Source organism: Scyliorhinus torazame, chromosome 7 (genome assembly GCF_047496885.1).
Source record: "Scyliorhinus torazame isolate Kashiwa2021f chromosome 7, sScyTor2.1, whole genome shotgun sequence".
Taxonomy (NCBI): Eukaryota; Metazoa; Chordata; class Chondrichthyes; order Carcharhiniformes; family Scyliorhinidae; genus Scyliorhinus; species Scyliorhinus torazame.
The window spans coordinates 173654686-173678956 of NC_092713.1; the positions used below are offsets into that span (position 1 = coordinate 173654686).

The 24271-nt window shown below is 45.7% G+C and overlaps 1 protein-coding gene across 2 annotated transcripts in view; it reads right to left on the reverse strand.

The window, feature by feature from the left end:
• cop1 (COP1 E3 ubiquitin ligase) overlaps positions 1 to 24271 on the reverse strand; it is a 380546-nt gene that overhangs the window by 53486 nt on the left and 302789 nt on the right. For both annotated transcript variants that reach the window (XM_072511804.1, XM_072511803.1), the window contains exons 14-15: positions 18541 to 18622; positions 10350 to 10466 (exon numbers count right to left, since the gene is read on the reverse strand). In XM_072511804.1, coding sequence (XP_072367905.1) covers positions 10350 to 10466; positions 18541 to 18622 — 199 coding nt within the window. The remainder of the gene's footprint in view (positions 1 to 10349; positions 10467 to 18540; positions 18623 to 24271) is intronic.

The window sequence follows — 24271 nt, forward strand, 5'->3', positions numbered from 1 at the left end:
CAGTCAGTGTGTAAAGATACAGAGAACCGTTTAGTCAGTGTGTAAAGCTCCAGAGAACCGCTTACAGTCAGTGTGTAAAGATACAGAGAACCGCTTACAGTCAGTGTGAAGATACAGGGAACCGTTTACAGTCAGTGTGCAAAGATACAGAGAACCGCTTACAGTCAGTGTGTAAAGATACAGAGAACCGTTTAGTCAGTGTGTAAAGAAACAGAGAACCGCTTACAGTCAGTGTGTAAAGATACAGAGAACCGCTTACAGTCAGTGTGTAAAGATACAGAGAACCGTTTAGTCAGTGTGTAAAGAAACAGAGAACCGCTTACAGTCAGTGTGTAAAGATACAGAGAACCGCTTACAGTCAGTGTGTAAAATACAGGGAAACGTTTACAGTCAGTGTGTAAAGATACAGAGAACCGCTTAGTCAGTGTGTAAAGATACAGAGAACCGTTTAGTCAGTGTGCAAAGATACAGGGAACCGTTTACAGTCATTGTGTAAAGATTCAGAGAACTGTTTAGTCAGTGTGTAAAGATACAGAGAACCGCTTACAGTCAGTGTGTAAAGATACAGAGAACCGCTTACAGTCAGTGTGTAAAGATACAGGGAACCGTTTACAGTCAGTGGGTAAAGATACAGAGAACCGTTTAGTCAGTGTGTAAAGATACAGAGAACCGCTTACAGTCAGTGTGTAAAGGTACAGGGAACCGTTTACAGTCAGTGTGTAAAGATACAGAGGCATGTTTACAGTCAGTGTGTAAAGATACAGAGAAACGTTTAGAGTCAGTGTGTAAAGATACAGAGAAACGTTTACAGTCAGTGTGTAAAGATACAGAGAACCGCTTACAGTCAGTGTGTAAAGGTACAGAGAACCGCTTACAGTCAGTGTGTAAAGATAGAGAAACATTTACAGTCTGTGTGTAAAGATACAGAGAACCGCTTACTGTCAGTGTGTAAAGATACAGAGAAATGTTTACAGTCAGTGTGCAAAGATACAGAGAACCGCTTACAGTCAGTGTGTAAAGATACAGGGAACGGTTTACAGTCAGTGTGTAAAGATACAGAGAACCGCTTACTGTCAGTGTGTAAAGATACAGAGAACCGTTTAGTCAGTGTGTAAAGATACAGGGAACCGTTTACAGTCAGTGTGTAAAGATACAGAGAACCGCTTACAGTCAGTGTGTAAACATATAGAGAACCGTTTAGTCAGTGTGTAAAGATACAGGGAACCGTTTACAGTCAGTGTGTAAAGATACAGAGAACCGTTTAGTCAGTGTGTAAAGATACAGAGAACCGCTTACAGTCAGTGTGTAAAGATACAGGGAACCGTTTACAGTCAGTGTGCAAAGATACAGAGAACCGTTTAGTCAGTGTGTAAAGATACAGGGAAACGTTTACAGTCAGTGTGTAAAGATACAGAGAACCGTTTACAGTCAGTGTGTAAAGATACAGAGAACCGTTTAGTCAGTGTGTAAAGATACAGGGAACTGTTTACAGTCAGTGTGTAAAGATACAGAGAACCGTTTAGTCAGTGTGTAAAATACAGGGAAACGTTTACAGTCAGTGTGTAAAGATACAGAGAACCGCTTACAGTCAGTGTGTAAAGATACAGAGAACCGTTTAGTCAGTGTGTAAAGATACAGGGAAACGTTTACAGTCAGTGTGTAAAGATACAGAGAACCGCTTACAGTCAGTGTGTAAAGATACAGAGAACCGCTTCCAGTCAGTGTGTAAAGATACAGAGAACCGTTTAGTCAGTGTGTAAAGCTCCAGAGAACCGCTTACAGTCAGTGTGTAAAGATACAGGGAACCGTTTACAGTCAGTGTGTAAAGATACAGAGAACCGTTTAGTCAGTGTGTAAAGATACAGGGAAACGTTTACAGTCAGTGTGTAAAGATACAGAGAACCGCTTACAGTCAGTGTGTAAAGATACAGAGAACCGCTTACAGACAGTGTGTAAAGATACAGAGAACCGTTTACTCAGTGTGTAAAGACACAGGGAACCGTTTACAGTCAGTGTGTAAAGATACAGAGAACCGTTTAGTCAGTGTGTAAAGCTCCAGAGAACCGCTTACAGTCAGTGTGTAAAGATACAGAGAACCGCTTACAGTCAGTGTGTAAAGATACAGGGAACCGTTTACAGTCAGTGTGCAAAGATACAGAGAACCGCTTACAGTCAGTGTGTAAAGATACAGAGAACCGTTTAGTCAGTGTGTAAAGAAACAGAGAACCGCTTACAGTCAGTGTGTAAAGATACAGAGAACCGCTTACAGTCAGTGTGTAAAGATACAGAGAACCGTTTAGTCAGTGTGTAAAGAAACAGAGAACCGCTTACAGTCAGTGTGTAAAGATACAGAGAACCGCTTACAGTCAGTGTGTAAAATACAGGGAAACGTTTACAGTCAGTGTGTAAAGATACAGAGAACCGCTTAGTCAGTGTGTAAAGATACAGAGAACCGTTTAGTCAGTGTGTAAAGATACAGGGAACCGTTTACAGTCATTGTGTAAAGATTCAGAGAACTGTTTAGTCAGTGTGTAAAGATACAGAGAACCGCTTACAGTCAGTGTGTAAAGATACAGAGAACCGCTTACAGTCAGTGTGTAAAGGTACAGGGAACCGTTTACAGTCAGTGTGTAAAGATACAGAGGCATGTTTACAGTCAGTGTGTAAAGATACAGAGAAACGTTTACAGTCAGTGTGTAAAGATACAGAGAAACGTTTACAGTCAGTGTGTAAAGATACAGAGAACCGCTTACAGTCAGTGTGTAAAGGTACAGAGAACCGCTTACAGTCAGTGTGTAAAGATAGAGAAACATTTACAGTCTGTGTGTAAAGATACAGAGAACCGCTTACTGTCAGTGTGTAAAGATACAGAGAAATGTTTACAGTCAGTGTGTAAAGATACAGAGAACCGCTTACTGTCAGTGTGTAAAGATACAGAGAACCGTTTAGTCAGTGTGTAAAGATACAGGGAACCGTTTACAGTCAGTGTGTAAAGATACAGAGAACCGCTTACAGTCAGTGTGTAAACATATAGAGTACCGTTTAGTCAGTGTGTAAAGATACAGGGAACCGTTTACAGTCAGTGTGTAAAGATACAGAGAACCGTTTAGTCAGTGTGTAAAGATACAGAGAACCGCTTACAGTCAGTGTGTAAAGATACAGGGAACCGTTTACAGTCAGTGTGTAAAGATAGAGAGAACCGTTTAGTCAGTGTGTAAAGATACAGGGAAACGTTTACAGTCAGTGTGTAAAGATACAGAGAACCGTTTACAGTCAGTGTGTAAAGATACAGAGAACCGTTTAGTCAGTGTGTAAAGATACAGGGAACTGTTTACAGTCAGTGTGTAAAGATACAGAGAACCGTTTAGTCAGTGTGTAAAATACAGGGAAACGTTTACAGTCAGTGTGTAAAGACACAGAGAACCGTTTACAGTCAGTGTGTAAAGATACAGAGAACCGTTTAGTCAGTGTGTAAAGATACAGGGAACCGTTTACAGTCATTGTGTAAAGATACAGAGAACCGTTTAGTCAGTGTGTAAAGATACAGGTAAACGTTTACAGTCAGTGTGTAAAGATACAGAGAACCGCTTACAGTCAGTGTGTAAAAATACAGAGAACCGTTTAGTCAGTGTGTAAAGATACAGGGAACCGTTTACAGTCAGTGTGTAAAGATACAGAGAACCGTTTAGTCAGTGTGTAAAGATACAGGGAAATGTTTACAGTCAGTGTGTAAAGATACAGAGAACCGTTTACAGTCAGTGTATAAAGATACAGAGAACCGTTTACTCAGTTTGTAAAGATACAGGGAACCGTTTACAGTCAGTGTGTAAAGATACAGAGAACCGTTTAGTCAGTGTGTAAAGATACAGGGAAACGTTTACAGTCAGTGTGTAAAGCTCCAGAGAACCGCTTACAGTCAGTGTGTAAAGATACAGGGAAACGTTTACAGTCAGTGTGTAAAGATACAGAGAACCGTTTACAGTCAGTGTGTAAAGACACAGAGAACCGCTTACAGTCAGTGTGTAAAGATACAGGGAACCGTTTACAGTCAGTGTGCAAAGATACAGAGAACCGTTTAGTCAGTGTGTAAAGAAACAGAGAACCGCTTACAGTCAGTGTGTAAAGATACAGAGAACCGCTTACAGTCAGTGTGTAAAGATACAGAGAAACGTTTACAGTCAGTGTGTAAAGATACAGAGAACCGCTTACAGTCAGTGTGTAAAGATACAGAGAACCGTTTAGTCAGTGTGTAAAGATACAGGGAACCGTTTACAGTCAGTGTGTAAAGATACAGACAACCGCTTGCAGTCAGTGTGTAAACATACAGAGAACCGTTTAGTCAGTGTGTAAAGATACAGGGAACCGTTTACAGTTAGTGTGTAAAGATACAGAGAACCGCTTACAGTCAGTGTGTAAAGATACAGAGAACCGTTTACAGTCAGTGTGTAAAGATACAGAGAACCACTTACAGTCAGTGTGTAAAGATACAGAGAACCGTTTAGTCAGTGTGTAAAGATACAGAGAACCGTTTACAGTCAGTGTGTAAAGATACAGAGAACCACTTACAGTCAGTGTGTAAAGATAGAGAGAACCGTTTAGTCAGTGTGTAAAGATACAGAGAACTGATTACAGTCATTGTGTAAAGATACAGAGAACCGCTTACTGTCAGTGTGTAAAGATACAGAGAACCGCTTACAGTCAGTGTGTAAAGATACAGAGAAACGTTTACAGTCAGTGTGTAAAGATACAGAGAACCGCTTACAGTCAGTGTGTAAAGATACAGGGAAACGTTTACAGTCAGTGTGTAAAGATACAGAGAACCGCTTACAGTCAGTGTGTAAAGATACAGGGAACCGTTTACAGTCAGTGTGTAAAGATACAGAGAACCGCTTACTGTCAGTGTGTAAAGATACAGAGAACCGCTTACAGTCAGTGTGTAAAGATACAGAGAACCGCTTACAGTCAGTGTGTAAAGATACAGGGAACCGTTTACAGTCAGTGTGTAAAGATACAGAGAACCGTTTAGTCAGCGTGTAAAGATACAGGGAAACGTTTATAGTCAGTGTGTAAAGCTCCAGAGAACCGCTTACAGTGTGTAAAGATACAGGGAAACGTTTACAGTCAGTGTGTAAAGATACAGAGAACCGTTTACAGTCAGTGTGTAAAGATACAGAGAACCGCTTACAGTCAGTGTGTAAAGATACAAAGAACCGTTTAGTCAGTGTGTAAAGAAACAGAGAACCGCTTACAGTCAGTGTGTAAAGATACAGAGAACCGCTTACAGTCAGTGTGTAAAGATACAGAGAAACGTTTACAGACAGTGTGTAAAGACACAGAGAACCGCTTACAGTCAGTGTGTAAAGATACAGAGAACCGTTTAGTCAGTGTGTAAAGATACAGGGAAACGTTTACAGTCAGTGTGTAAAGATACAGAGAAACGTTTACAGTCAGTGTGTAAAGATACAGAGAACCGCTTACTGTCAGTGTGTAAAGATAGAGAACCGCTTTGCAGTCAGTGTGTAAAGATACAGAGAACTGCTTACAGTCATTGTGTAAAGATACAGAGAACCGCTTACAGTCAGTGTGTAAAGATACAGAGAAACGTTTACAGTCAGTGTGCAAAGATACGGGGAACCGCTTACAGTCAGTGTGTAAAGATACAGAGAACCGCTTACTGTCAGTGTGTAAAGATAGAGAAACATTTACAGTCAGTGTGTAAAGATACAGAGAACCGCTTACTGTCAGTGTGTAAAGATACAGAGAAACTTTTACAGTCAGTGTGCAAAGATACAGAGAACCGCTTACAGTCAGTGTGTAAAGATAGAGAGAACCGTTTAGTCAGTGTGTAAAGATACAGAGAACTGATTACAGTCATTGTGTAAAGATACAGAGAACCGCTTACTGTCAGTGTGCAAAGATACAGAGAACCGCTTACAGTCAGTGTGTAAAGATACAGAGAAACGTTTACAGTCAGTGTGTAAAGATACAGAGAACCGCTTACAGTCAGTGTGTAAAGATACAGGGAAACGTTTACAGTCAGTGTGTAAAGATACAGAGAACCGCTTACAGTCAGTGTGTAAAGATACAGGGAACCGTTTACAGTCAGTGTGTAAAGATACAGAGAACCGCTTACTGTCAGTGTGTAAAGATACAGAGAACCGCTTACAGTCAGTGTGTAAAGATACAGAGAACCGCTTACAGTCAGTGTGTAAAGATACAGGGAACCGTTTACAGTCAGTGTGTAAAGATACAGAGAACCGTTTAGTCAGCGTGTAAAGATACAGGGAAACGTTTACAGTCAGTGTGTAAAGATACAGAGAACCGTTTACAGTCAGTGTGTAAAGATACAGAGAACCGCTTACAGTCAGTGTGTAAAGATACAAAGAACCGTTTAGTCAGTGTGTAAAGAAACAGAGAACCGCTTACAGTCAGTGTGTAAAGATACAGAGAACCGCTTACAGTCAGTGTGTAAAGATACAGAGAAACGTTTACAGACAGTGTGTAAAGACACAGAGAACCGCTTACAGTCAGTGTGTAAAGATACAGAGAACCGTTTAGTCAGTGTGTAAAGATACAGGGAAACGTTTACAGTCAGTGTGTAAAGATACAGAGAAACGTTTACAGTCAGTGTGTAAAGATACAGAGAACCGCTTACTGTCAGTGTGTAAAGATAGAGAACCGCTTTACAGTCAGTGTGTAAAGATACAGAGAACTGCTTACAGTCATTGTGTAAAGATACAGAGAACCGCTTACAGTCAGTGTGTAAAGATACAGAGAAACGTTTACAGTCAGTGTGTAAAGATACGGGGAACCGCTTACAGTCAGTGTGTAAAGATACAGAGAACCGCTTACTGTCAGTGTGTAAAGATACAGTGAACCGTTTAGTCAGTGTGTAAAGATACAGAGAACCGCTTACAGTCAGTGTGTAAAGATACAGAGAACCGCTTACAGTCAGTGTGTAAAGATACAGGGAACCGTTTACAGTCAGTGTGTAAAGATACAGAGAACCGTTTAGTCAGCGTGTAAAGATACAGGGAAACGTTTACAGTCAGTGTGTAAAGCTCCAGAGAACCGCTTACAGTGTGTAAAGATACAGGGAAACGTTTACAGTCAGTGTGTAAAGATACAGAGAACCGTTTACAGTCAGTGTGTAAAGATACAGAGAACCGCTTACAGTCAGTGTGTAAAGATACAAAGAACCGTTTAGTCAGTGTGTAAAGAAACAGAGAACCGCTTACAGTCAGTGTGTAAAGATACAGAGAACCGCTTACAGTCAGTGTGTAAAGATACAGAGAAACGTTTACAGACAGTGTGTAAAGACACAGAGAACCGCTTACAGTCAGTGTGTAAAGATACAGAGAACCGTTTAGTCAGTGTGTAAAGATACAGGGAAACGTTTACAGTCAGTGTGTAAAGATACAGAGAAACGTTTACAGTCAGTGTGTAAAGATACAGAGAACCGCTTACTGTCAGTGTGTAAAGATAGAGAACCGCTTTACAGTCAGTGTGTAAAGATACAGAGAACTGCTTACAGTCATTGTGTAAAGATACAGAGAACCGCTTACAGTCAGTGTGTAAAGATACAGAGAAACGTTTACAGTCAGTGTGTAAAGATACGGGGAACCGCTTACAGTCAGTGTGTAAAGATACAGAGAACCGCTTACTGTCAGTGTGTAAAGATAGAGAAACATTTACAGTCAGTGTGTAAAGATACAGAGAACCGCTTACTGTCAGTGTGTAAAGATACAGAGAAACTTTTACAGTCAGTGTGCAAAGATACAGAGAACCGCTTACAGTCAGTGTGTAAAGATACAGGGAACCGTTTACAGTCAGTGTGTAAAGATACAGAGAACCGCTTACTGTCAGTGTGTAAAGATACAGTGAACCGTTTAGTCAGTGTGTAAAGATACAGGGAACCGTTTACAGTCAGTGTGTAAAGATACAGAGAACCGCTTACAGTCAGTGTGTAAACATACAGAGAACCGTTTAGTCAGTGTGTAAAGATACAGGGAACCGTTTACAGTCAGTGTGTAAAGATACAGAGAACCGCTTACTGTCAGTGTGTAAAGATACAGAGAACCGCTTACAGTCAGTGTGCAAAGATACAGAGAACTGATTACAGTCATTGTGTAAAGATACAGAGAACCGCTTACTGTCAGTGTGTAAAGATACAGAGAAACGTTTACATTCAGTGTGTAAAGATACAGAGAAACGTTTACAGTCAGTATGTAAAGATACAGAGAACCGCTTACAGTCAGTGTGTAAAGGTACAGAGAACCGCTTACAGTCAGTGTGTAAAGATACAGGGAACCGTTTACAGTCAGTGTGTAAAGATACAGAGAACCGCTTACTGTCAGTGTGTAAAGATACAGAGAACCGTTTAGTCAGTGTGTAAAGATACAGGGAACCGTTTACAGTCAGTGTGTAAAGATACAGACAACCGCTTGCAGTCAGTGTGTAAACATACAGAGAACCGTTTAGTCAGTGTGTAAAGATACAGGGAACCGTTTACAGTTAGTGTGTAAAGATACAGAGAACCGTTTAGTCAGTGTGTAAAGATACAGAGAACCGCTTACAGTCAGTGTGTAAAGATACAGGGAACCGTTTACAATCAGTGTGTAAAGATACAGAGAACCGTTTAGTCAGTGTGTAAAGATACAGGGAAACGTTTACAGTCAGTGTGTAAAGATACAGAGAACCGTTTACAGTCAGTGTGTAAAGATACAGAGAACCGTTTAGTCAGTGTGTAAAGATACAGGGAACCGTTTACAGTCAGTGTGTAAAGATACAGAGTACCGTTTAGTCAGTGTGTAAAATACAGGGAAACGTTTACAGTCAGTGTGTAAAGATACAGAGAACCGCTTACTGTCAGTGTGTAAAGATACAGAGAACCGCTTACAGTCAGTGTGTAAAGATACAGAGAAACGTTTACAGTCAGTGTGTAAAGATACAGAGAACCGCTTACAGTCAGTGTGTAAAGATACAGGGAACCGTTTACAGTCAGTGTGTAAAGATACAGAGAACCGCTTACAGTCAGTGTGCAAAGATACAGAGAAACGTTTACAGTCAGTGTGTAAAGATACAGAGAACCGCTTACAGTCAGTGTGTAAAGATACAGGGAACCGTTTACAGTCAGTGTGTAAAGATACAGAAAACCGCTTACAGTCAGCGTGTAAACATACAGAGAACCGCTTACAGTCAGTGTGTAAAGATACAGAGAACCGCTTACTGTCAGTGTGTAAAGATACAGAGAACCGCTTACAGTCAGTGTGTAAAGATACAGAGAAACGTTTACGGTCAGTGTGTAAAGATAGCTGTAGTCGTTTACAGTCAGTGTGCAAAGATATAGAGAAACATTTACAGTTAGTGTGTAAAGAGAAACAGAGTCTATGATACAGGGAACCGTTTACAGTCAGTGTGTAAAGATACAGGAAACGTTTACAGTCAGTGTCTGAAGACACACAGAACATTTACAATCTGTGATACAGGGAACTGTTTACAGTCGGTGTGTGAAGATAGCGAGAACCGTTTACAGACTCGGAATATATCATTGTTTTTTCGCTGCCGCTGGGTCAGAATTCAGATACTGCCTCCCCAACAGCATTGTGGGTGCACCTGCATCTCAATGACTGCGATGGTTCAAGTATGCAGCTCACCACCACCATCTCAAGGGCAATGAGGAATGGGCTGTAAATGTGGCGTAGCCAATGCCACCCATATCCCGCCAAGAAATAAAAAAATCCCTATTTTCCATTAAAGATGAGGTTAGTCTGCGATTGCCTGTAAATTGAATAGGTCAGTTCTGGACACTGCCACACCCTGAAAGATCAGAGGTAGACAACAACAGTATTAGCTGCTTCGCCCAGCTGCCACCCCGCGGTTGAAGCATCAGAAGATGGACTAGAGATCATCAAATGGACTGCAAACAGCTGAATCTCTCATCTGTATCTCTTTCCCCCTTCTCTCTATTGAGAGATGGATCAAGTTGTAATATCAGATGCAGTCGTCACAGTGCACCCATCTTCATCCCATTGCATTCTGGGCATTGGAGGAGGTCATGATTGTGTAACATGCAGAGGACTTGCCCCCTGGGGATTATTTATCTGATATCTTGAGTCTGACAGAAATCCGCAGCCACAATATGAGGAGGGAATCAGTTGGCGGAAGCAGAATGAGGTCCATTCTCGGATTCTAATCCTGAATTGAAGTGACCAGCTGCTGTGAATCTAGCTGCACATTTAAAACAAATGGTACTTTGCAGAACAATTCCAAATCCAAACATCCATCTCCACACCAAGAGAACACTACTGCCCAAGTGACATGCTCAGACGCACTTTAGAAAAGGTTACCTGCACAGCCAAAAGCCAGATGGTACCTGGAGGTGGGGCTGAATTTAACACAGCAAACGTTGGCTTTTGCTTCAATGCTTGCCACAGAGTTATCCAGGTTTGTCGACCACAACTTCACTGAAATTAAACAAAAAGGATTAATAAAAACCAACAAAAAAAGCCAAGTGAACACTAATGGGATAATTTCCCAGCTCTGGGATCAGGGATGATGTTAATGGAGACATTTCCCAGCAAACCCAGGAAGCCGACTTAATCCAGTGACTGTCGTATTCGACAGGCCTCAGCCGGCATTCGACAGGCTGCGGTAGTGTAAGTAAAGTGAATTCATTTTCCTTTGACACAAGCAGAGAGATTTCATACTTGCTTCCCTTCTGCTTGCCAGTGTTGAGGGTCTTTGGGTATCCAAACGTCTTCATACAAGTTTGGACTTTCCTCTTCCCTACCAGAAGATTTCTTTGTGGAAATGTCAAGGTATCTAGCTCCCTGATCAGAAATGAACATGTGGCACTTATTCCAATAGGTTTTAGGTTAAGGTACGCTGGAGCCATCCTTTCGAGCAGACCACACTAGGTGATCAGGAGCAGTAACCCAGTCTAGTTTCACCCAACCATCCTTCAACCAGAGAGGTGCTGATCCCAATTGGACCGGAGACTAATAATCATAATCTTTATTGTCACAAGTATGCTTACATTAACACTGCAATTAAGTTACTGTGAAAAGCCCCTAGTTGCCACACTCCGGTGTCTGTTCGGGTACACAGGAGAATTCAGAATGTCCAATTCACCTAACAAACACGTCTTTCGGTGGGAGGAAACTGGAGCACCCGGAGTAAGCCCACGCAAACACGGGGAGAACGTGCAGACTCCACACAGACAGTGACCCAAGCGGGAATCGAACCTGGGACCATGGCGCTGTAAAACAAAAGTGCTACCCACCGTGCAACTGTGTAGTTACTCAGAATCTCACAGGGAGAAATCCTGTGGGTGTGACGAACAGAACACACAAAATACTGGCTTTGCCAATCTGGCAAAAAAAAACAACTGACTTTACTTCATCACAATCTTCTTTAAATTTACTGCTTTTGATTTCTTCGAGGCTTAGTGCAGGGCTAATCGAGCCCTGTCTCGGAGTGCAGGTGAGATCAGCAAAATGAAGTAAGTGGCCGAAATCTGGTTGTGTAACTGCGAAATAGAAGAGTGATAGCGATTTACAAAATTATGAGTGACATGGACAGAGATGCTTTTCCAGGGTGGAAAAGTCTATTACTAGGGGACATAGGTTTAAGGTGCAAGGGGGGAAATTTAGAAGAGATGTGCAAGACAAGTATTTTTACACAGAGGGTGGTGAGTGCGTGAAACGTGCTGCCAGGGGAGGCGGTGGAAGCAGATACAATGAGAGGCATCTTCATGAATATATGAATAGTATGGGAATAAAGGGATATGGACCCCCGGAAGTGCAAAAATTTATCTTTTTAAAGATATTTTATTCCAAACACATTCAACAAAATAACACATCCAAAGTTTGTATATTTTTCCCCTTTTAAACCCCCCGTGACACACACCTCCTCAAATATAGCCACTAACAGCCTCCACCGTACCTCAAAGTCCTCCTCTGACCCCCTTAACGCAAATTTGATTTTCTCCAACCTGAGACATTTGTACAGATACCCCAGCCATGCCACGACCCCCAAGTGGCGAAGCCAACCTCCAATTCAAAAGTATCCGTCGCCAGGCAATCAGAGAGGCGAGGGCCATGACATCGGCCCCTTCCCTTCCGAAACCCCAAAGATCGCCACTTTAGGGCCTGGCTTCACCTCAATCCTTACAATCCTCGATAGGGTCCCGAACACCACCTCCCAAAGGTCCTCCAACTCCTCACATCCCCAGAACATATGAGCATGATTCGCCGGCCCCCTCCCATACTTCTCACACCTATCTGCTACCCCCAATAAAAACCCATTCATCCGAGCCTCAAGTATTGTGCACAACCTTAAATTATATCAAACGCACTGTTGCACAAGAGGAGGTCGAGTTTACTCGCCACATTACCTCACACCAAACTCCCCATCCTATCTCCCTAAACGAGTTTGTTTCGATGTCACTAGCTTTCGGAGCACTGCTCCTTCCTCAGGTGAATGAAGAGGTCTGTTCCAGAAACACATATATAGACAAATTCAAAGATGCCAAACAATGCTAGGAATGCGAGCATTAGCAGGTGATTAAATCTTTACAGATCCAGAGATGGGGTAACCCCAGGTTAAAGAGGTGTGAATTGTCTCAAGCCAGGACAGTTGGTAGGATTTCGCAGGCCAGATGGTGGGGGATGAATGTAACGTGACATGAATCCCAGGTCCCGGTTGAGGCTGCACTCATGTGTGCGGAACTTGGCTATAAGTTTCTGCTCGGCGATTCTGCGTTGTCGCGGGTCCTGAAGGCCGCCTTGGAGAACGCTTACCCGGAGATCAGAGGCTGAATGCCCTTGACTGCTGAAGTGTTCCCCGACTGGAAGGGAACATTCCTGCCTGGTGATTGTTGCGCGATGTCCGTTCATTCGTTGTCGCAGCGTCTGCATGGTCTCGCCAATGTACCACGCTTCGGGACATCCTTTCCTGCAGCGTATGAAGTAGACAACGTTGGCCGAGTCGCACGAGTATGTACCGCGTACCTGGTGGGTGGTGTTCTCACGTGTAATAGTGGTATCCATGTCGATGATCTGGCACGTCTTGCAGAGATTGCCATGACAGGGTTGTGTGGTGTCGTGGTCACTGTTCTGAAGACTGGGTAGTTTGCTGCAAACAATGGTTCGTTTGAGGTTGCGCGGTTGTTTGAAGGCAAGTAGTGGGGGGGTGGGGATGACCTTGGCAAGATGTTCATCGTCATCAATGACGTGTTGAAGGCTGTGAAGAAGATGACGTAGTTTCTCCGCTCCGGGGAAGTACTGGACGACGAAGGGTATTCTGTCGGTTGTGTCCCATGTTTGTCTTCTGAGGAGGTCGGTCCGGTTTTTCGCTGTGGCGCGTTGGAACTGTCGATCGATGAGTCGAGTGCCATATCCCATTCGTACGAGGGCATCTTTCAACGTCTGTAGATGTCTGTTACGCTCCTCCTCGTCTGAGCAGATCCTGTGTATACGGAGCGCTTGTCCATAGGGGATGGCTTCTTTAATGTGTTTAGGGTGGAAGCTGGAGAAGTGGAGCATCATGAGGTTATCCGTGGGTTTGCGATAAAGCGAAGTGCTGAGGTGACCGTCCTTGATGGAGACGAGTGTGTCCAAGAATGCAACTGATTTTGGAGAGTAGTCCATGGTGAGTCTGATGGTTGGATGGAACTTATTAATGTCATTGTGTAGTCGTTTCAGTGATCCTTCGCCGTGGGTCCAAAGGAAAAAAATGTCATCGATGTATCTGGTGTATAACATCGGTTGAAGTTCCTGTGCGGTGAGTAGGTCCTGTTCAAACTTGTGCATGAAGATGTTGGCGTATTGGGGTGCGAATTTGGTCCCCATGGCTGTTCCGTGCGTCTGAATGAAGAACTTGTTGTCGAAGGTGAAGACGTTGTGATCCAGAATGAAGCGGATGAGTTGCAGAATTGCGTCTGGAGATTGGCAGTTGTCGGTGTTGAGTACTGAGGCTGTTGCAGCAATGCCGTCGTCATGGGGGATGGTTAGAGTAGACAGTCAGAGACTTTTTCCCCGGGTGGAACAAACCATTACAAGGGGACATAAGTTTAAGGTGAATGGTGGAAGATATAGTGGGGATGTCAGAGGTAGGTTCTTTACCCAGAGAGTAGTGGGGGCATGGAATGCACTGCCTGTGGAAGTAGTTGAGTCGGAAACATTAGGGACCTTCAAGCAGCTATTGGATAGGTACATGGATTACGGTAAAATGATATAGTGTAGATTTATTTGTTCTTAAGGGCAGCACGGTAGCATTGTGGGTAGCATAATTGCTTCACAGCTCCAGGGTCCCAGGTTCAATTCCGGCTTGGGTCACTGTCTGTGCGGAGTCTGCACATCCTCCCCGTGTCTGCGTGGGTTTCCTCCGGGTGCTCCGGTTTCCTCCCACGGTCCAAAGATGTGCAGGTTAGGTGGATTGGCCATGATAAATTGCCCTTAGTGTCCAAAATTGCCCTTAGTGTTGGGTGGAGGTGTTGACTTTGGGTAGGGTGCTCTTTCCAAGAGCCGGTGCAGACTCAATGGGCCGAATGGCCTCCTTCTGCACTGTAAATTCAATGATAATCTATGATTAATCTAGGACAAAGGTTAACATCGTGGGCCGAAGGGCCTGTTCTGTGCTGTATTTTTCTATGCTCTATGTTCTATGTTTTGGGAGGCACTGAAGGCCGAAATCAGAAGAGAGATCATAGCCTACAAGGCAAGTAGAGATAGGGAAGAAGGGGTGGCCAGGCAACAGCTAGTGGACTCCATTCTGGAAGTTGATAGAAAATACTCCGAGGCCCCGACTGTAGAGCTGCTGGCGGAGAGGAAAAAGCTGCAAATGCTATCCACTAGGAAAGCAGTGTACCAACTCCGCCAGACACGGGGGACCTTTTACGAACACGGAGACAAGGCTGGGCGTCTATTGGCTCACCAGCTGAGAAAGCAGGCAGCCACAAGCAAATAGCGCAGGTAAAGGATAGCAGAGGCAGACTGGTAGCAGAGCCAAAGGAGGTCAATCGGGCATTTGAGACCTTCTACCGGGGACTGAACGCCTTGAGCCCCCAAACGGGAATGTGGGAATGAAACAGTTCCTAGATAGACTGGAACTACCAGTGGTGGGGGAAGACAGACGGGGGGGAGCTGGAAGCACCAATAGACCTGGGAGAAATCATGGAGAGCATCAGCGACATGCAGGCGGGGAAGGCACCGGGACTCATTGGGTTCCCAGCGGACTTTTACAAATAATTATCACCAGTCCTGGCCCCACACCTAAGGGACATGTTCGCGGACTCACTGGCAGGGGGCGCCCTAACCCCTACGCTAGTGCAGGCCACAATCTCACTGATACCCAAAAAAGATAAAGACCTAACGGAATGTGGATCATACAGACCCATTTCGCTGCTGAATGTTGATGCGTAAATACTCGCAAAGGTCCTGGCCAAAAGGCTGGAGGGCTGTGTACCAGAGGTGGTCGCAGAGGACCAAATGGGCGTTCGTCAAGGGTAGGCAGCTCACAGCGAACATCAGGCGGCTGCTGAATGTAATAATGACCCCCCTCGGGGAGGGAACACCAGAAGTGATGTCTCCCTGGACGCAGAAAAGGCCTTCGACAGAGTCGAATGGAACTACCTCAAAGAACAAAGAAATGGACAGCACAGGAACAAGCCCTTCGACCTTCCACGAGGTACTGGAATGATTTGGGCTAGGAGCGGGATTTACCGCCTGAGTGAGGCTCCTGTACAAGGCTCCCAAAGCGAGTGTCAGAACTAACACCACCAGCTCGGAATACTTCCAGCTACAGCGAGGAAGACAAGGCTGCCCCTTGTCCACACTCTTGTTCGCGCTAGCGTTCAAACCCCTGGCGCTAGCCCTGCGGGACTCAAAAAGCTGGAAGGGAATCCAGAGGAGACCGAGAGCACAGAGTCTCACTCTATGCAGATGACCTGCTCCTCTATGTCGAAGCCACAGGAGGGAGTGAAGGAAATACTGCAAATACTGAAAGTTTGGAACCTTCTCGGGCTACAAACTTAACCTGGGCAAAAGCGAGGCATTCCCAGTGAACCCAAAAGGGGGAGGGGCTCCAATTTAAAACGGCCCAGAACAGGCTCCGTTACCTGGGGATCTAAATAGCCAGAGACTTGACACAGTGGAACCTGACCAGCCTGGTGGAGGAAGTAAGAAAAGATCTTCAATGGTGGGGCTCTCTCCCACTCTCCCTGGTGGGGAGAGTGCAGACGATCAGGATGAACGTACTGCCAAGGTTCCTCTTCCTGTTTAGATCCATCCCGATCTTCGTCCCCAAGGCCTTTTCCCAAAATGTAGACAGTCTGATCATGGCGTTTGTGTGGCAATCTGCGGCAATCACAGATTCCCCCCCAGCCATGCTAGACACCACCTTCTAAAGATGGAGGCGGGACGGGGGCACACCGTCGCTCGGGGACTTCTACGTGGGGTGCAGACTGGCGACACTGGATGAACTGACGAGGAAGTGGAAACTAGCAAAAGGACAGGAATTGAGACACCTCCAAATAAAACACTTACTCTGCAAAGAGACAGTAGGGTACCCCGGGGCCCCAGAAAGCACACTACTAGAGGACCTGATAGGCACAAGCAGCGAGAAGGGAGGGCGATGAGGGAAAATATACGGACAGCTACTGGACAGAGCTCGAACACCACTGGACAAGACAAGACAAAAATGGGGGGACGAACTGGAGACCGAGGTATGGTGGGGGTTCTGGAGCGAAGCACTGAGCAGGGTGAACTCCACCTCCTCCTGCGCAAGGCTAAGCCTAATGCAGCTGAAGACCTGACCAGAACCCGAATGAGCAGGTTCTTCCTGGAGATGGAGGACAAATGTGAGCAGTGCCAGACGGGCCCAGCCAACCACACCCACATGTTTTGGGCTTGCCCCAAGCTTCTGGACAGCCTTCTCCGAGGCAATCTCCAAGGTTGTGGGGGAGAGGGTGAAGCCATGCCCAATAGTGGCAATCTTTGGGGTATCGGAGCAGCCAGAGTTACACATGGGGAAGGGGGCCAACGTCCTTGCTTTCGCTTCCCTAATCGCACGCCGGAGAATCCTGCTTGGCTGACGATCGGCAGCACCACCCAAAGCTGCAGACTGGCTCGCTGACCTCTCATAATTTCTCTGCCTGGAGAAGATTTAGTATGCCATCCGAGGGTCAGAGGAAGGCTTCCTGGATACTTGAGGGCAGTTCGTCGGCCTGTTCCAAACCCTGTTTGGACTGCGCAAACGGCAGGGGGACACGAAATGTACATAGTGTTAGTTGAATGAAGGACAAAATAAACCTCTCTGTAAAATGAAGTAAATTAGTGCGTGCAAGAAAAATGTAATGGGTATACACAACTGCTTATAAATATGAGAAAAGCCAATAATATTTAAAAAAAAAAATAATTGTCATTTCTGCCCTGGGAAAAAGCCTCCAACTGTTCACCCTATCTATACCCCTCATAATTTTATAAACTTCTATCAGGTCACCTCTCAGCCTCCGTTGTTCTAGGGAGAACAATCCCAGTTTATTCAATCTTCCTCATAGCTAATACCCTCCATACCAGGCAACATCCTGGTAAATCCTTTCTGTATTCTCTCCAAAGCCTCCACATCCTTCTGCATACGCTTACTTCACCACCATTTCCACCTACGCTGCCACTTTTAAGGATCCGTGGACCTGCACGCCCAGATCTCTGTGTCTCTATGCTCCTGATAGTTCTGCCATTTATTTTATAGCTCCCACCTGAATTGGATCTACCAAAATGCATCACCTCGCATTTGTCCGGGTTAAATTCCATCTGCCATTTCTCCACCCAATTTTGCAGTCGATCTATATCCTGCTGTATTCTCTAACAATCTTCATCACTATCCACAACTCCAGTGATCTTAGTATCATCCGCAAACTTTCTAATTAGATCAGTTACGTTTCCTTTCAAGGAATTTGTATATAATTATAAACCGCAGAGGTCCCAGTACTTATCCATGCGGAACACCACTAGTTACACACCTCCATTCGGGAAAACGCCCTTCCACTGTCTTCTATGGCCAAGCCAGTTCTGAATCCATTCAGCTAGTTCACTCCTGACCCTGTGTGATTTAATCTTTTGCACCAGCCTGCCATGAGGGACCTTGGTCAAGGGTTTTCCTGAAGCAAGAATGATCAACCCTGTAATCGTGATTACATTGTGAAGACTCCTCCCTGTTTAATCAATGCACTGCATGCTTGCTGTACAACACAGTTCCTGATTTACAATTGACAGGCTTCATGTTTTCGCTGTGAAGAGTCATATAGACTCAAAACGTTAACTCTGTCTCTATCGCTGCAGGTGCTGCCAGACCTGCCGAGTTTTTCCAGCATTTGCTGTTTTTATTTCATGTTTTGGTAACTGGATCATAAAGATTTATTGGGATTGCACGTTTGATGCAGCAAACTTGTATAGTAGCTTTAAGCAAAGTTTTGCGCAGTGCAGGAGACACTGTAGTTTAGAGTTTTCATCAAATCAAATCATCGGTCATGTTACATACCTTTAGCATCATCAGAACCGGAAGCTAGCAGTTTCGGATCCATCAGATTAAAATCCACACTCCAACATCGCTTTTCGTGCTCCTGTAGTGAAAATATACAACAGCTGATTAAAATTGAACTCTCAACAAGCAATGCTGCTCTTTCAGAGGAAATAGTGAGCAGGGAGGAAAACTGATTAAAATCACCTGACACTATGTCACCCCTCGGGGGAACTCCCAGAATCTGGCACAAAGGTTCTTTTGTTTATCTGCCTCTGTAGATAGTTCAGGCAGTGCCCGATTGGGCCCCCCCTTCACCAACACTCCGACTCCCCCCCTCCCGCGCCCCCCCCCCCCCCATCCATCCTTTCCCCTCTGTTGATACAGAGGGAGGGTATTTGGTTTCTCCAGCGCAAAGTTTAGTGCTTGTACCACTTGTTTTTTGTAGAAACGTGTTGTGAACTGTTTTATTAATCAGAGTATCCACCCCCCTCCCCGTACATTGGTACAAAGAGGAGGATATCCTGTTTCTCCAACACAAAATGAGTGTTTGTACCGTTTGGCCTTGTATATACTTCTTACTGTTTTAATAAAAAGAGATGGTCACCAGCCACATGCACAACAAATCAGTTCACCGAATGATCTGTGGGGTTGTTAACTGCTAGAGTTTAGGTGCAGGAAAAGAACTGAATGATGTGCAATAAATACACTGTAGCAGGAGTTGGATGAAGGCACAGAACTGAGGCACAGAGCAGAACCATACATCAGAATGCATACAGAGTTCTTTATAAAGCTGAGAATTTGATTGAGTAACAGAATTTGACAGTCAGAAGGAGTTGTTTTGAACACTTCTAGTGGCTTGTGTTATCTTCAGACTGGAAATTCAAAACTAGATCCCTAATACGTGATTGGATAAGCAGGTTAAATCAGTTAAAAACAAACCAAGTGAATTAATTACATAAAAATTAAATTTCACTAAACATGAACCCAGGCAACAGCATCCACAGAAAGTTGCAGCAACTCACAGAAGTTTAGACTCAAGAGTTGGAGTCAGATGTGCAGTCAGTGCAGTGCAATGCAATACTGAGCGACTTACCAGAGTTACATTTTGACCCAGAAGGTAGTTACACACCTTACATTAGGTAGTGTGTAGATTTAGTTTGTGGTCAGGGACAGGAGGGTGTGACTGTAACTCGAGGTGGTAAGGGGCCAACAGATGCAGCGGTCAAGGAACTTCAGCCTTTGCGCATGGTCAACAACTGATGCGGATGCAAATAAAAGGAGGAGGAAAAGTAAAAATAGGAGGAGGAAAGACAGCAAGTCGGCACCACCATTTAATAAGAGCATGGCTGATCACCTATATATTAGACAGTCTTTGGAAGACAGCCCACAAAACCAGAATATGGAATCAGCATTAGTGGGATGATACAGTAACAAGGGATGGAAAATACTGGTCGGAGTAGTTTGAGGCAGCAGTTATTGAGTTGGACAGGGTATAAATCAGATTTTAAAAAAAATTTTATTCTCCATTTTCACATTTTCTCCCACATTTACATCCATCAACAATAAACAATAATCAGCAAGATATGTCAGTCCCCATAATAACAACAACGATCCCATCTACCCACCAACCCCCAAACCTCAACCCGCATGTTTACATAAACAAATGACAAAAATAAATTACACAGCTCCCACCCCCCCCCACCCCAGGTCTCCAGCTCCTCCCGTCCACTGCCTCTTGTAAAACTCCTCCCCCTACCCTTGGTTCCTCCCCCCCCAACTTTCCACCCCGGCTAGACCACTCGGACCCTGTTCTGCCAGGCTCCGATGGCCGCAGCCCCTCCCCCCACCTCACTCCCGTTCACTGGCCGGCACAAACCGGCAAGCGTGGAGGCCCCCACCCGGGTCCCTTTCCCACTTGCCCGGCCCCAGGAAAGCCCAAAGATCCCCCTTTAGCACCCAAACCCCGCCTATCCACCTACACCCCAAAGAACTCTCATTTTGCGTGAAAGTCCCGTCCCTTCCCTTGTCCAAATATATACCACCTTGGCTCCTTTAATCTCTACACCCGCGCGCAGTGATACAAAAAAGAAGAAAATACAGTCATGAGGTTACATCGGCACATGGTCATTCCTCAATTTGTCAGTTCTGCCACAGTCCTTCTGCTTTCGCAAACTCCTCCGCAGCTTCCGCCGTTCCAAAATAAAAGTCCCTGAGCTTGTAAGTCACCCTCAGCTTCGCTGGATATACAATGCCGCACCGCACCTTGCTAATGTACAGTGCCCTCTTCACCCGGTTGAAGGCAGCCCGCCTCCTTGCCAGCTCCACCATAAAGTCCTGGTATACACGTATACCAGCTCCAGCCCACTGCACCACCCGCTTCTGCTTGGCCCAGCTCAGGACCTTCTCCTTCACCCTGTACCTGCGGAAGCACAGAGTCACTGCCCTTGGCGGCTCACTCGCCTTTGGTACAGGCCTCCACGACCGATGAGCCCGATCCAGTTCATATCGGGAGGGGTCCTCCCCCTCCCCCAGTAGTTTTGCCAGCATCGCGGCAAAATACTCAGTCGGCTTCGGACCTTCAACTCCTTCGGGCAGCCCCACAATCCTCAAGTTCTGTCGCCTGGATCTATTTTCCAGGTCTTCCATTTTTCCTCGCAGATCCTTGTTAGTATCCATCACCTTCCACATCTCTTTCCCCATCGAGGCAAGTTGATCACCGTGCTGCAATAACATCTCCTTCACTTCCTTCAGCGCCTCCCCTTGCTCTCGCACCTCCGCCACTGCGCTCACCACCTCCGTCCTCACCGGGGAAACCGCCTCCTCCACCAGCACACTCAAAATCTCCCTCATCTCCTTCCTCACCGTCTCCATGCATTTTGCAATCTGCGCCAACTGCTTTTCAAATTCCGCAGCCATCACCTTGGTTATTTCTTCAGCCGTAAGCAGTGCAGCCTTCCCTGGTGCTCCAGCCTCCATTTTTCCTGGTGACCCCACGTTGACCTTTCCACTCCCCGACGGACCTCCAGCTGGTCTTTTTTCGGCCGTTTTTTTGCTCACCCTCGACATTTTTCTTTGGGGTTTTTTTTCCCTCCTGTGTCTTCTCAGTGCCTCCTCCGTGCCTTCTCCCTTCTTCTGCCGCCTCCGCGGACCCTGGGACCGGGCTTAAAGCCCCGAAATTGCCGTTCCCGAGCGGGGGCTCTCCATTGTGCGGCCGCCTCCCGCCCGCCGTCACCGGAAGTCTCTAAATCAGAAAATTAGAGAAGCATGAAACCAGTGATGCAACATCACAGAAGTAGTTTGGGGAAGAGCTCATGGAAAGCAAACTAAATATCAATGAACCAACAGGTTTGGTAATGAAACAGGGTTCATAATTAATCTCAAAGTAAAGGGTTCCCTGGGGAAGAGCAATTTCTTCATTTTAAGTTTGAGCGTGATGTGGTTAAACAATAATATGAACATATTTACTGTGCAGGAGGCCATTCAACCCATCAAGTCTGCACCAACCTCCGAAAGACCACTCTACCTGGGCCCACTCCCCCACCCTATAAACACCTCACATTGATCATGGCCAATCCACCTAACCTGAAAATCTTTGGATACTAAGTGACAATTTAGCATGGCCAATCCACCCAACATGCACATTATTCCTGGGCATTATAACGGGCATTATAACGGGCAGCACGGTAGCATTGTGGATAGCACAATTGCTTCACAGCTCCAGGGTCCCAGGTTCGATTCTGGCTTGGGTCACTGTCTGTGCGGAGTCTGCACATCCTCCTCGTGTGTGCGTGGGTTTCCTCCGGGTGCTCCGGTTTCCTCCCACAGTCCAAAGATGTGCAGGTTAGGTGGATTGGCCATGATAAAATTGCCCTTAGTGTTGGGTGGAGTTACTGGGTTATGGGGATAGGGTGGAGGTGTTGACCTTGGGTAGGGTGCTCTTTCCAAGAGCCGGTGCAGACTCGATGGGCTGAATGGCCTCCTTCTACACTGTAAATTCTATGATTATTGGATTGTGGGAGGGAGGAAACCAGAGCACCCAGACAAAACCAATGCAAATACAGGGAGAACTTCGAAACTCCACACAGACCCATGGACGGAATCAAACACAGGTCCTTGGCACTGTGAGACAGCAGTGCTGACCACCATGTCATCAAGAAACTACTTAAATTAAAGAAAGTCAACTCCAAAGGTATGATAGTGAGTTGATTGAGGTAGATTATGAAATTCGATCAAAAGATATACTGGTAAATGGCGAATACATAAATAATTCAAAATTGTCAACAAATATGAATTCAAAACTCCACTGGAACAATGGTGTGCAACATTGGTCAATGAGACAAGTTAAAGGTACAAACAGATTAAACAAAGAGGCTTAATGTTCTCCATAAATATTGAAGGTTTTAATAATTAGTAAAGGATCGGCAAGCAGCTGATAAAGATGAGAAAATTGAGTAAACTCGCGAAAAACAGGCTTTTAAGAGCTGAATAAAGTAGATAAGGAAGAGATTAGTGCAAGCAAATACCGCCAACTTAGAGACAAGAAACAGCAGAAATCATAAAAAAGGAAATGGCAGAGACACGAGATAAATACTTCGTCTGTCTTCACAGTTGAAGATACAAAGAACGTACCAATTGTGGGGAAGGGTTGAATGAGTGTGAAGATCTGAAAATAATTAGTTATATTGCTGAAAAGAAATGCATGTCACAGAAGTTTTTCATCTCACACTCCTCCGGACAAACACAGGAACGTCAAATTTCAAACAATCACAACAATGTATACTACAGTAGAGGGTGCTTGCTGATTGGCAGAGGCTTTGCCATGGAGAAATGAATGGATAACGATTAACTCCCCAAGCACCCGGGTAATTCAAAAAGGCTCAAACATATTCCTTTTCCTTCCACAGGATGGGTCCCTGTGTCTGAATGTGTCAGTTTTAACGAGTGTAAATCAGTCATGTTGCAGTCAAAGTGTCTCCTTCGCCCGGACCCCATCGGATCCTGCCCGTGCCCGACCCCTTCGCCTGGACCTACCTATAATACCATAAGACAAAGGAGCAGAATTAAGCCATTTGGCCCTTCAAGTCTGTTCCGCCATTCGATCATGCCCGATATGTTTCTCATCCCCATTCTCGTGCCTTCGCTCCATAACCCCTGGTCCCCTTATTAATAAAGAACCTGGGTGGGATTCTCCCATTCGGCGGCAGAGTGTCCACGCCGTCGGAAACGCCGTCGCGTTTCACGACGGTGTGAACGGGCCACTGGGAGTACCGATTCTGGCCCCTACAGGGGGCCAGCATGGCGCTGGAGCAGTTCACGCCGCTCCAGCCTCCCATCCCGGCGCAAATTGTGCGCTGCGCCAACCCGCGCAACTCCCTCAACGTGCCATCCCCGACTCAACATGGGCGGGAGTTCAGGGACAGGCGCGCAAGAAAATAGGACCAGGGAGCAAGAGGCCGGCCAGCCGATTGGTGGGCCCCGATCGCCGGCCATGCCCCATCGGAGCCCCCCTCCCCCCCCGCCCCGGGTCCGGAGCACCCCCCCCCCCCCCGGACCCTGTGCGCAGAGTTCCCGCTGGCTGCGACCAGGTGTAGGCGCCGCCAGCGGGACTCTGCGTTTTTAGAGCGGCCGCTCGGCCCATTCGGGCTGGAGAATTGGTGGCTTGGCCGCGTAGACCGGCCCGCGACCGGCACCGCGCCAAATGTGCCTCCGCAGAGAATCGCGTGCCAGCGTAGCGCGGTTGCGGGGATTC